General features: G+C 38.5%; 1 protein-coding gene across 1 annotated transcript; it reads right to left on the bottom strand.

The window, feature by feature from the left end:
• Window positions 1-45: 45 nt before the first annotated feature.
• On the bottom strand, window positions 46-12406 carry trpc4apa (transient receptor potential cation channel, subfamily C, member 4 associated protein a). The gene is made up of 18 exons (XM_026168790.1): window positions 12179-12406; window positions 9548-9676; window positions 9293-9409; window positions 9101-9158; window positions 8935-8990; window positions 8670-8798; window positions 7854-8055; window positions 7510-7695; window positions 7247-7389; window positions 7028-7159; window positions 6871-6929; window positions 6588-6773; window positions 6321-6411; window positions 6093-6233; window positions 5884-5995; window positions 5452-5564; window positions 5092-5298; window positions 46-2721 (listed from the first exon to the last, which is right to left on the bottom strand). Exons 1-18 carry the CDS (start codon window positions 12302-12304, stop codon window positions 2584-2586), a joined length of 2325 nt encoding a protein of 774 aa, XP_026024575.1. The 5' UTR covers window positions 12305-12406; the 3' UTR covers window positions 46-2583.
• Between the last annotated feature and the right edge of the window lie 633 nt (window positions 12407-13039).

The raw sequence follows: 13039 nt of genomic DNA, 5'->3' as shown, positions 1-13039 counted from the left end.
TGTGTGTGTGTGTGTCAATGTGATAGAGAGATGCGATTCAACAAAGACAGTCTAAAGAAGAATTTATTATATGATTAATTTGACAAACAGCTGTTAAATAAGGAAATTAAACTTGAATACCAGCATTAGAGCAGGAGCATGAGGGCAAGTTTGTTACCGAAGTGTTTATTAGAATGTGGAACAGATTTTGTGAGTTGAACAGGGTTAGTCAGAGATTAACCATAAAGATGAAAAATAGATGTATAATTTCCTAAAGCCGTTTTACGACAGATTGTACACGACATTACTCACTGTCAGGCATCTTTGAAATGCCGTTTGTCGCAAACCCCATAGATGCCATCAATCCTAGTGAGATACAATCATCTTCCTTCACTCCCTCCCACCCCAAAAAAAAAAAAAGCACCATATAATCAGTTGTAAAAGTGTGTTTAGGGCTTTTTATGACCATCCCCCTCATGCTAAACATTACATAAAATGTACAGTTAAAGTCAAAGTCAGGGGTCTAAAATAAGTCAAATAGTGTGTTATATTATGCAGCATGTTTTTGGCCAAAGAGGATAACATTTCACCATTTTTTTCTGTACAAACGAATGAATGAAAACTAAGGCCTACTGGGTGGATCACACCACATACAGCATTACTATAGAGAACCAGTTCTCTTGTGCATCATACAGAAGGGTCACTCTCAGAAACTCATCACAAAGCTACGGAAACTAGGGTGAAGAAAATGTTTATACAGGTATTCCAAAGAGCTCACACCATTCATGCTTTCATACCAACAGCTTCGTCCGACTTCTACCACCAACGGCTGAAGCGATAACAGCGTAATAAACAATCTGTCCTGAAGAACACCGTTGTAAATATTCTTGGGCATCCAACAAAGAAATGGAGAACTCGAAAAAGAAGCACTTACGGGTACTTGCGTTACTTTCACTGCAAAGCACAGAAGATGAAGTCATTTAAAGTTTGCGCACACCAGTCAAGAGTTTTAAGACATGCTAAAAGCTAAAAAATAGGAGAACCTTAAGAAGCTTTAAAGCAAATAGAAGGCTTCAAAAAAAATAAAAAAATAAAAAAAATTGACATGTTCACTTGCATCTCAAGGCAAAAAAAGCACAACTCGTGGTGTCGGAAATGCCCTCATACATTCACGTGAACACAACGTGCTGGGATTAAATCTGTACACTTGTGATTAGGAGTGGTTTGATCTGTACGGCGTTGGGATAAAACATGAGGTAGCTGATTCATTTGTACTTGTTTGACTGGACACATCCAAATCTTTTTAGCTCTGCATCTTCCATTTCAACAAAACAGGAGCACATTCAGGCTGTGGACAACTTTAACACAGCCACGCTCATCGTTTAAATTAAAGCTGAGCTATGCAGAAGGAGCCACCAAGAAGATTGTCATTCTCAGCTTGAAGGTTTCAGGAAATGCCAGATACCAGAGAAAGTGGAGGATTTCCAATCAAATGCTGATGTTGGGTTGAAAGCTAATTCGCATAAAGCAAACTTTGGGTATGGGGTGAACAAAAACTCTTATTTTAACACTTACACCTGCATAGTTTATTCTCTTCCCAAAGCATTTTCTCACAAAAGCTTCTGTTACATAATGAAGATTTTTTTTAACAAATGGGTTAAAATATAAACAATAAAAACAAATGTGCAATATTTTATTCTACAATTTATCCAGAGCTAAAAGCCACCGTTTTAACAACACAAAATATAAGTCAAGAAAAATAATAATAATATTAATGAGTCCCTGGGTGGGGCTTCTGAAGCCATAACTGAAGGGTGGTTTTTAGATGAGAGGTACCCCATGTGATATGTGGAAAATGCCAGCACACCCTCAAGCTACCTAAATGTGCTGAGTGGAGCCAGAAAGCACCAATGAACAATAGCCACCTAATAAAATAGACAGACGGGTTCATTGAAAATTCTCTTTTTAGAGGACTCATAAGGGGGGGAGAAGGGGGGGAAAGTAAAAAGCCATTTTCCTCCAAGCTCAGACAGTGGAGTGACATGGAGTCAACAGAGAGCATGAAGTTAGTGCGAGAGTGAGGCTGGTGACTCCTGGCAGCCCTGTGACACACCACTAACCTGCACGTGAAAGTTCAAGCTGCGGTAATTTCCAAACCAAGTCCATTTTTTTCCTAACATAACTTGTTGAATCATACATATTTATCATAGAACTTTCTAGGTTATATAAAAAGTTTTATTTTAAATTTCACCTAAAGCAAACAACCAATGCAGATGTCATTTTTTGAAGGTTGTTTAATTGTCTGTTATACCATGTGGCCAATCTGGGGTGGGCATACAGGTTTTCCTCTTCTTTCTCTTGAAAAGCGGATTTAACTCAGTGAGAAGACGATGGCCAGGAAAACTCCTATTTGCTGAAATCTGTGATGACAGCCTCCATGCGAAGGTGTAGACAGCAAACAGGTGAGTTTTTACATCCAGAACACAGTTCCTAAGCAGCCGGACGGCTCAGCTCAGCGGGGTCATTGCCAGCTTTAGGTGTCCATGCTCCATGTGGCCATCTGCCCCATCCCATCCCCAGTGCACTAAGTGCACACACTGGAGGTCAATCTTCCAGCAGATCTCTGTCCAGATCCATGAATGGTTCATCGATGTAGCTCGCTATGGCACACAGAGAAGTCCTGTCTGAACCCAGCAGCACTGATACAGTCTCCTTCCAGTAGCTGAATGGGATACAGGAGCTCTGAAAAAGGGAAAACCAAGATGAATAAGAACAAAAAAAAAAACAAAAACAAAACCCCACAGCTAAAAGGTATCCCAGCTATAGCTATAATAATAGTTATAATTAGTTATTCAAGTAGCCTTTTACATAAAAAGAGTAAAAACCAGTAAAAGTCCTTTTACTGGTTTGTATGAACAGATAAATAGAATAGAATAGAATAGAATTCAACTTTATTGTCATTGCACATGCACAGGTACAGGGCAACGAAATGCAGTTTGCATCCATCCAGAAGTGCTTTAGTGATATAGATATATTACAATATATATTAGCAATAATATAGATATGTAAGTATATTACAGAAATGGGTCTATTATGGTGTGTTATAATGTACACGGTATGAAGTATGTTGTGAATATTCTATAACTATAGGTAAGTACAGGCTGTAGTGAGAAATAGGTTAAATCAGAATAGGTTAGCTAGATGTCTCTTGGATCAATGTTAACACTTACAGATGAGTGTTCAAAAATAATAATACTTAAAAATAAATAAAATAAATAAATAATAGTCTTGTTATAATGCCACTAATTGCCACGAGAACAGACTTAAGACTTGTTTATCTAGGCTAAAAGTTTTCCCTAATTTTGTGTTTTGATAACTGAGATTCAAAGAGATTCAAAAATAGAAATAGAGGTAATCAATGATGCTGAGATCTGGTGACTAACACCACAAATCATAATTGGCATCGTTTAAACATGAAACCACTGAAAATGCAAAACACCCTACACAACACCGCAGAGCTTCAAAAATCACCTTGTTGTAGGGTCAAACGTTTGGATCGGCACTATTCTCCTGATGCAAGCATTAAATCATTTTGAACTTATGAAATTAGTTCTTTCATAATAAGCTCTGCCCCCCCCCCCCAAAAAACCCATCTCTCTACACCAAAGAATTACAAAAAGTGCATACATCTCTGTAATGAGGGCTTATGCGCTAATATCCTTTACTCTGTCACTACATGACCTGATCAAACTGTCCACCACTAATTAAATGTTTCCCTTCCAAATTAAACCAATGGCAAAGCATCAAATGCCAACTAAAATCTCTGACCCCATTTATAGAAGTATTTCCCACAGGAAGCACTTCTTGTGTTAAGCAGTGTCTGTGTACCCTATACGTTTATAGTGTTTAAATTTGATGGGTACTGAAGACTACAGTAAGTTGGTATGTGTCAAAGTCATTAACCTGTGGCAGTCAACAGTGTAATTAGGTTGGACAGTGCAAATCTAATGGAAAATTGTAGCAGCCAAGTTGGAGACATCTGCCACTTGGTGGCAGCAGAGCAAGCAAAACAAACACATTGACATCACCTTGTAAAACTGTTATGCTGACAGTGAGTGGGACATTAAGAAACATCTTTACATGTTCTTTTACAAATGAAAGAAAATGGCTTCAGAAAACAGTAAGAAGTCTGGGTTTTACAGAATTCCTGTGATAGAACTTTTAGATTGTTTTACTTTGAGCTCAATGACCATTTTGCTATTTTGTAAAGTTATTTCCAAACATCTGTTAGTCACATTGTTGCTTGTGAAAGGAGCTGAGCCCTCCATCTCCCTCCCATCAAAGCAAAATCTGTTGCACCATCTTCAGCATTAAGTCCCACTAATGAGTAAATGTTGCTCATAGAGTTGATAATTTCATAGGGCAGTCAAATATTTTAGATCTACTTACATAATCAATGTTTAAACAGCCATGTGAAAATTAAAGGGGGAAAAAGCCCTCTTCTGAGACAACGCTACAGCAAAAGTAAACACTTCGGTTTTGGTATAACTTAGTCCCAGCATGTGTATTTTTTTCATATTAAATAATATAAAAAGAATTTTATATTTGTTTACCTCCAATTAATTAATCACAGTTTGAGTGGAGAACACAAAGAGCACATACATTTTCTTCTTTTACTCTAGTTTTATTTAACCCCTGATGGGCAGGTGGATTTAACAGGGATTCCTGACTGGTGGTGGCTACTGCTGCAGATGATGTGTGGCACTTAAACATTCAGCAGAAAGAAACTATTTTTTAGAAGGGCAGGTTTTTAGTTGTGGTGGTGTGGCGTGGGTATTTCAGTTCTTGTATGGAAAGTCCCTGACTTACAGAAGTTCTTCACAAAAATGAAAGACAATATCTAATCTGAAAGAACTTCTATGCACCTCTACAATTTACAAGTGCTGCAGCACAGCAATCAAAGTCTTGGTTTTATCACTGTGCCTGCAAACGTTTCTACTGTGGAATGTTTTGAAGGTGTAACACAAATGCCACTTAATATAAGTGAAGAGATCATTGCTTCCTGCCTGTGATGTTGGACCTGGTTGAGTGTTTGTACGTTCAGCTACTCACATTCTCCAGACAAGTGCTGTCTTTGTCCTTATTGAGGTAGTGGCGCTGCCAGAATCGCAGTAGGTTGTGAAAGTTGTTAAGCAGGCAGCCCGGGTACTTCTCAGCATACTCCTTCTCACGAAGGGCGTTGAGGTAGAAGGGCAGTTTAGCCTTTCTTCTGGCCAACATCAAAATCACCAAACTGGTGTTTAAACAGCTGACATTCTCCTGTAGAGAAACAGACCTCAGTTATAATTAAAAAATGTTAAATGCCAAATGTCTCTGAACTGACTTACAGTTTACTTTTAAACAGACTTTTTTGCTAAATAATCACCATGATCTTCTATGAAAACATGTGGCACGGTGTAAATGAACCCAGACCTGTGTGAGTGTCTGTACATTGATGATGTTGACCAGTCGGAAAAGGAACGACAGCCTGTTCTCAACTCTGGCCATGTACGATAGCAAGCAGCACTCAGAAAGTACCTCCACCACTGGGAAACAACAAAGAACACAAAACATGTTTGTAAAGTGGAGGAAAAAAAAAACAACGTAATAAATCAAATAAATGTATCAATGTACTCTCACTTCTGGCGCACATTGTTTCATCAGCTATCAATTCCACTTCAAACTCTTTGCTTTCTTTTAGATTTTGTCAGCAATCATTAATTTTATGTATTCTTTAAGCACATTAAAGTCCCAAAGATAAAAAACAAAACAAAAAGAAAAAATAAATAAAAGAAAATGCTCATATTAAGTTCTGCCTTAAATATTCTATAAACACCAGTTTACAACCATCAAATTTCCATTTACCTTTGACATCTTCAGTCTGGCTCTCAAAGCGGTCCAATGAAAGAACGATACAGCGTACTAGCATGTTTGAATCCACGAGGGAGCTGTTGATCTGTGTTAAAAACATCTGAAACTAAAAAAGAAAAGAAAAAACCATTAGCAACAATGCAGTAAGATCTTTTTCAGCCAGTATATATATTCTTAATAAATACTAGGATCTATCGTCATACCTTTTCTGGAGTGTTGACATATTTGTTGAATCTCTTGAAAGCATCAATGTTGAACTTCATGAGCTCACCAAGCAGATCGAAGTAACTCTGAAGGACATCGCGAGATGTACAACCACTGTCTATGATGCAGAACAGGATGTGCTGTCGAGGAATGAAAATGGAAAGTGAACACCGATTCACTAAAGAAGAAGAAAGATCTCTGTACATGGGTGGTAACATTTATCTTACTTCTAGTAGGCCCCTCTTCAGAAGGAACATTTGGTCTGCATAGGATGTGGCACCTCTGAGGAAACTTTCCACTGCCCTTGCCTGCCAGAATCTATATATAAACACCCAAGAGAAACAATCAGCTAAAGCAAACTACACAGAGAAACCCCGAGCAGTCATTTAAATGGCACAATCTCTGATTCTCCAATATGTGCATGTCAGACTTTTAAAGAGATGGCTGACTATATAATCTGCATTATCTCCGTCTTTGGCCTACATGACACTTACCTGAAAGACGAGTCTGGAGGCTCCCTCTTCATGACAGTCAGGAGACGTGTGAGGAGGCCCTTCTTCCCATCACACACGAGGCTTCTATCTGTATTGACAAGAGCTTCCACCTCTGGGATATTAGCCTTCATGGAAATGGCACTCAGTTCATTCAACTCCTGGCTATTTAGAAGGAGGTACTTGTTCCTGAAAGATAGGGAACATATTGAAAAGGTAAATCAACATTTGATATTTCATTTAAGGTTAAAAGTAAAAAATAAAAAATAAAAAAAACGCTGCTTACTCGTGATGATCACTGAAACTCTGAAGTAATCGCAAGAATTGGATTTTGAAGGATATCTCCTGTGTGACAGGAATAAAGAGTGTTCACCCTCCATATTTTAAAAAGTGATATGTAATTGTAATGATGAGTTTAGGACTACTGAATTGAAATTTCATACTGGACTACAGTCACAGTTCTCATTCTGGCCATGCACAACGTGATTCGAAACTGTATATTTCCTCCAGATGAGCTTGTCGAACAGGTTGTTGAGCCCTGGGATGAGACGAAACTCAGCCAGCATCTTGTGAACCTGAGAGGAGTTACAGGGGGGGAAAAAACAATTTAACTCTGTTCAGACAAAAAATTCAAGCTCAGCTCTAATGGTGGGGAAGAGTACCTGATTCCTTTGACGGCCCATCAGAAGAACACAGAGCACATACAGTACTTCTACTTTATACATAATCTCATGGACAATCTTCATGGACTGGGGCAGTCGATGTCTCAGAGGGCTGGTAGCCAGAGAACTCTCATCTGACGACTCTGTAGGTGAGGAGAGAAAAAAAACAACAGAAAAACAAAAAAACATGTCCAAATGTATTATTAAAAGTTCACGGGAATGCAACCATGAGTTAGCAGTATCATAAATGCCTTTTTTCTCACCTGTACTGCTTTGCTCAGGTTCCTCAGTGGCCATCTGCATGAGAGCATCCAGTACCAGAGCATTATCCAGCCATGTGTACCAGTCCTCCAGCTCCTGCAGGAAGTTAGCACCTGTGGCTTCAGATACCTTTCTAGTGGCCAATTTACAAAGCCGCTCAATGAATCCTGGGATGCTCAGCAGGGTTACTGTTGGAAAAAAAAAAAAGGCCTGTTAGTTCAGTTTAATGACATTTCTTGTTACAAGTGTCAGAAACAGGGTAAACAAACGCAGTCAAATGCACTCTTGCTATTGTACAAAATAAATGACACAGCCAATAAATCTTTGAACTCTGAAGACAACCTACCCTGGTTGACCTCTGCACGTGAAGGACTTGCATTGCGTTTTTGCTGTGCATTTTTGGCCAACAGGGTGTGCTTGTCATCATTTCCCACATCAGGTTCTGAGATTGTGACAGAAAGGATGCGACAGAAGTTGGCTAGCTGTTGCTGGTCAAAGCTTTGGACCAGACCCGACAGGTTAGGGATGCCCTCTAACTGGATCATCTCCTGAAAGGTGTGACCAGATGTAAAACATCAAATGTGAACAGAATGCAGACATTGCAACACTTTCAAAAGTAACTTTTGAGACAGACCCCGACTAAATTTGATTTGACCCAGCAGATATATGTATAAATGCTACATGCCAGTTTACGCGTAAGACCTGAAAATATTTACTTCTTTTGTATTTACAAAACTGACAAATGATCAGAATAATACATACTAACTAGGCTAACTGTGACTTATACATTTTCATGGACCAAAGGTTTATCTGTCATAATTAGTAAAAAGATTAAGGAAAGCTGCTAAGTGAAGTGAGAGAGATGTCTAAACCATCAGGAGCACACAGAATAAAATTAAATCAGTCGCATTTTATAATCTCCACAGTGCTCTGACAGATAGTTGGCTTAGTTATGGATAATTAAGTAACTGGAGTTTTTGCCAGAGTCCACCCTGTACTGGTCGCCAGTCTGTCGCATGGCTAACACATGATTATAATCCATTGCTTAAAATCCTTTTTAAATAGTTGAGTAACTATGCATTAAAGTGAAGTCAAGAGATCCATAAATACATTTACCCCCTACTGTCACTTAATCCAAGTAGAACTCTTTACTTTGACACACCTTTTTTACTCCAAGAATATCTTCAATAAGAGTAGCAGTCTGCAGAAAGGTCTTCTTGTTTGTCATCAAGGTGAAGAGAAACAGAACAAAGTCATCCCTAGCAGCCAGACTCTTTGTGACGCCCTCCGTCTATGAATTTAAACAAGGAATTTTACACGGTCATTAAATTATGCAAAAATGATTCTGCATCAAGGCAAACAACTGGAAGGGAAAATATGATATGTGCGGCATATTTTATATGAAAAATATGTAACATGGTACTTACACATATGCAACAGTTGTACAGAACACTAAGGCAGTCTTTGACCAGGTCATCATTCACTGTTGTAACAGAAGCACAAATATTAATCTGACTGTTTCAGGATTATAGGAAAAAAAACTAAGAACTAAAACGCAGAAATGCGGACAGATGTTATGGCAGTCCTACTTACTTTTAGGTTTCTTCTTCTGCATAGTTAGTGTAGGTCTCATCAGGATTTCCACTAGAAGCTTTATGAACACAGACAAATGAGAAAACCATTTTATTTCTCCAGTATCTCAGGAGGAGTTGAGCTATACATGAGAGTTTATTCTTCAGAAATAACAGCTTCAGTCCAATAACACCACAAGAATGTAAGACTTACATCAACTCCACCAAAGAGGTCAAAAGTGTACGTGTTGGGGAAGGTGGATTCCTGAGCGGTCTTCCTGTCCTCTGTGACAAAGGACATGGCCTCCACAGACAGCTGGGATAATAATAACTGCCAAAAAAACAGTGGTCACATTACTATTTTCCCCACCAGTTTTCAAAGTAAAACACTAAGCAAAAAAAAGAAAAAAAAGAAGCTAAAACCAGTCATTTCACTGCCTCCTTTGATGGACTAGTGCTATGTGGATACCTTAAGAAAGGTGTGGGCATGGGAGAGGTCACTGTTGGGATGGCTGCTCTCATAGAGCTTCTGCAGCAGAGTAGGGATGCCATTCCACTTGGCACGTTTATCTCTCTCCTGAAGCAGGCCTCCTGGGAGCTACAACACATAAAGAGGCAACATGAGCCCTTTTCAAACATGCACTGCAGTCCTGAACTAGATACTACTTAGAGGAGCAGTATATGAGACTGCAAATGTCAGAATCAATCCAATTAGCACTAAACAGACTTTATCCCACCAGCTCCCTAGTTTCAAGTCTGTAATGTTTGATTAAGTCAATCTGTGAATAGCACAGGTAATTGTTTTGAGAATTCACCACAAGTATATGCTGTCCTGCACATTCTGCTCAGAAACCACAATACTACATAGTACTTTCAGTAGTGAAAAATCAGTCTGACATTTACTGTCCGCTATGTGAGAAGGTCTTCTCATACTTTATTCTAAACTGTATGACGTTTTTGTGAAATCAGCTATACATAGTAAAAATATACAATTTTCTTTTAGACCTTTAAATAAAATTACATCGTTAATAAACATAAAAGCAGCGTGACATTGACTATAACACATACTCATAAAATATGTGTGTTGTCAGTCAAATAAATAATAAAATTCTCATTCCAATAGGTTTGCAACTTTCAAAGAAAGAAACATTTTATGAGTACAGCAAGGTAGTAAGCCTTCTTTTAAATGAAACTAAAAAAGCCACACCTTTGATCATACCATAGACTACAAAAGCTAACATGCCCCAACAGAGTTTCTATTTAAACCTTATGAAATCTAAAGTCATAGAGACCTTAAGATCAGAGTCATTGCCTCCCTTGATCACAGGAAACACATATTTATTGTGACATATAAACTTCCTGGAAGAAAAGAACATCTACACAAAAACATTATTGACCAAGTTAAAAATATGCGAAAGAAAATGTAAATATGCATGTTTTTAAATGTTGTTACCAGAAAACGTCTCACTGAGAAAGAATGAAATAAAAAGTTGAGATAAAAAAAAAAAAAGCATATTTATGCATGACAAACTGACTTTATTACAATGTGTGATATCTTAACTCTGTTTACTCTGGGCAGGTACTGGTTGTGAAAACAGCAAACAAGCCCAGTCTTCCTACTGTCACTTTCACATGAAATGATTTGACCAATTCTTAATATTGCCCCCTTTTTTTATATTAAAGATGATGAAATGAAAAAAACAAAAAAAAACTCAGAGAGTAATCAATCAAGGCCTAAGAACCTTTCAGGCAATTTTAAACAAAATGATCTGTAACAAAATTTAATGGGTAATTGTTTTGGCCATGCTCCACCAACTTTGCTGAAATTGGGCAAAAAGCTGAAGAATGATCAAATAATTAGCTTTAATTCATGTCTCAGAGGCAGTTCAACCTAAAACACCAAGTGGACTGCTCTGACAACTGAAGGCTCAAACCACAGCACATGACATACCCTCCTTAAAATCTGTTCATGTGTCAGCAGAACTGGCAGGACTCCTGTGTTTTCCCAAATTACAGCAATTCATAACATTCCCTGGACGGCCTAAGAAAACTTGTTTAAAGTCGACGTGTTCAGGGTTATCGGGGGCGTTAACAGATAACGCTGGAAATACCTTGCGTTATTAGAACCTCTACTTAAGAACAAAGCTTCTTTGTAAACGTCATTACGCAGTACGCTAGCTGGAAATGTGACAGTCACGCCACTAACATATGCATTGAAAACAAAAAAGGTGTTAATGGGTTTAATCAGCTTTACAATTTGACGGCTTTTTTTTAGGATGAAACGGGCAATATCATAATAGATATGCATGAGTTGAACGTGTGGAAACACCCGGAGAGCTGCGACATTCGTATGCACGAAGATACGTGAAAATCTAAACAGTTGGCGTAAGCTGTCGCTAGCATTAAATCAAAAACCAACCCTTCACACTTAGAAATATCGTGTAAATGGCACAAAAATAAACCTGCGAACGTTAACATACCTTAACAGCTGTTGTGGCGTACCCATTTATGGAAACGATAGTTATTGTGGTTAGTGCTGTTACGTAATCACCTGAGCTATTCTGCTGGCTTAGCTAGTTAGCTGTCGCTAGCTCCTTCACTACCATTAGCAAATCTTACTGTCGTTTATACCAAGATTACAGTATTTAGAAAATAAAGTGAGGGGCGCTGTAGAAATATTTACATTATTATAGTCAACGGCCATAAGAACAGTCCGAAGACAACCGACTTTAAAATGTTTTATATCGTACAAAACCTGGCCTCCAATGCTAAGCTAATGTAAAGCTAACAACAAAAGAGCCACTTCAACGGAGCTTTTCTCATACACTTGTAGCAGTGACAGCGTCATTTGGATTGTCAGCGAGCAAAAACATGTTTCCTGGCAATAGGTTGTATCATAGTTTAAAATTGGCAAAGAAAAATCACACCCCGTTATGTTTAGCCTGTTAGTCAAGCCCGAGCTGACAGGAGCGACTACAGCTCCAGCTAGGTCTCTCGGACAACGTCTTCCTTTCAGGCTCGATTCCAAGCGCAAGTCCCTGGTCTCAGTCGATCAACTTTCGAGTGGTTTAACAGTCAAAACAAATGTCGTTTCTCCCACCTGTGTTCCTCGACTGAAGCCCTGGCCGGTGATTTTAGTGGCCGTGAACTTCGTGATGATATTGCTACTGTAGTTTCTTCGTTTTCCTCTCGTACAAGGGGACTCGCACCCCAGAAGCGTCGCCATTATTTCTTCTTCCTGAACTGAACTGTTTGGGCAGGAAGTGAAAGGCTTTGATGAATTATTTGAGGTAATTAAGCGGCATCTGCTGGCAGAGAAGCAGACTCTACGAGCTTGTGCGTTTGGTAATTACGTTCTTATACATATATACCGCGATATATAAACAAATTAAAAAATAATAATTAAAAAGAAATTCAGGCCTGCCATTAATTATTTTTGCGTTCTTATATTTTTTATATATTGCACACAAGCGTAGGCGTTATTGGCGGCGGCTGAATTCTACGGACACTTGAACTACCTTGAATTTACGTTAATTAATCTTAAACGTACGTACTTAAAAGATGAGTTGTTGCAGTGCAAGCTCGGTACAAGTATTCGTTTCACAGTAGTTTCGTGTTTTTGCGGCAATGGTAACCAGCACGACTAAAAAAAACATAAGTCATTCATCGGTTTGTGCAGCTTGTTTTCAAAACTCGAAAACTGCAAAACGAATGGAAAAGTGTTGAGGATATTGTGTGCTGATAGCAAGTGTATCGTGAATTCAGTGATCCACTTCGGCACCCAGAGAAAGTGTTTCTCTTGCTTTGCCTCTGCAGTCTAACACGGATGTCTTTGCACTTTTAAAGCTGTGGCTACATGTCTCTATGAGTGTACTATACGTGTGTGGCTATGCATGTGTCAGTACAAGAGCATGTTTTTCATTTTTTTATGGAATAGACTTTAGAATGGACTTTAGCATGT

The sequence above is a fragment of the Astatotilapia calliptera genome, chromosome 5 (assembly GCF_900246225.1).
Source record: "Astatotilapia calliptera chromosome 5, fAstCal1.2, whole genome shotgun sequence".
In the NCBI taxonomy this organism is placed as follows: domain Eukaryota; kingdom Metazoa; phylum Chordata; class Actinopteri; order Cichliformes; family Cichlidae; genus Astatotilapia; species Astatotilapia calliptera.
This window is presented reverse-complemented; position numbering and strand designations above follow the sequence as displayed.

What these genes read in the sequence shown, in the direction of transcription:
- trpc4apa (XM_026168790.1), bottom strand. Translation starts at nt 12,304, where the DNA reads ATGGCGACGCTTCTGGGGTGCGAGTCCCCTTGTACGAGAGGAAAACGA. An exon ending in ACCTCTTTGGTGGAGTTGAT is followed by an intron (nt 9,159 to 9,292) that starts GTAAGTCTTACA and finishes GTGTTCATAAAG; the next exon opens with CTTCTAGTGGAAATCCTGAT. An exon ending in ACCTGAGCAAAGCAGTACAG is followed by an intron (nt 7,390 to 7,509) that starts GTGAGAAAAAAG and finishes CCTCACCTACAG; the next exon opens with AGTCGTCAGATGAGAGTTCT.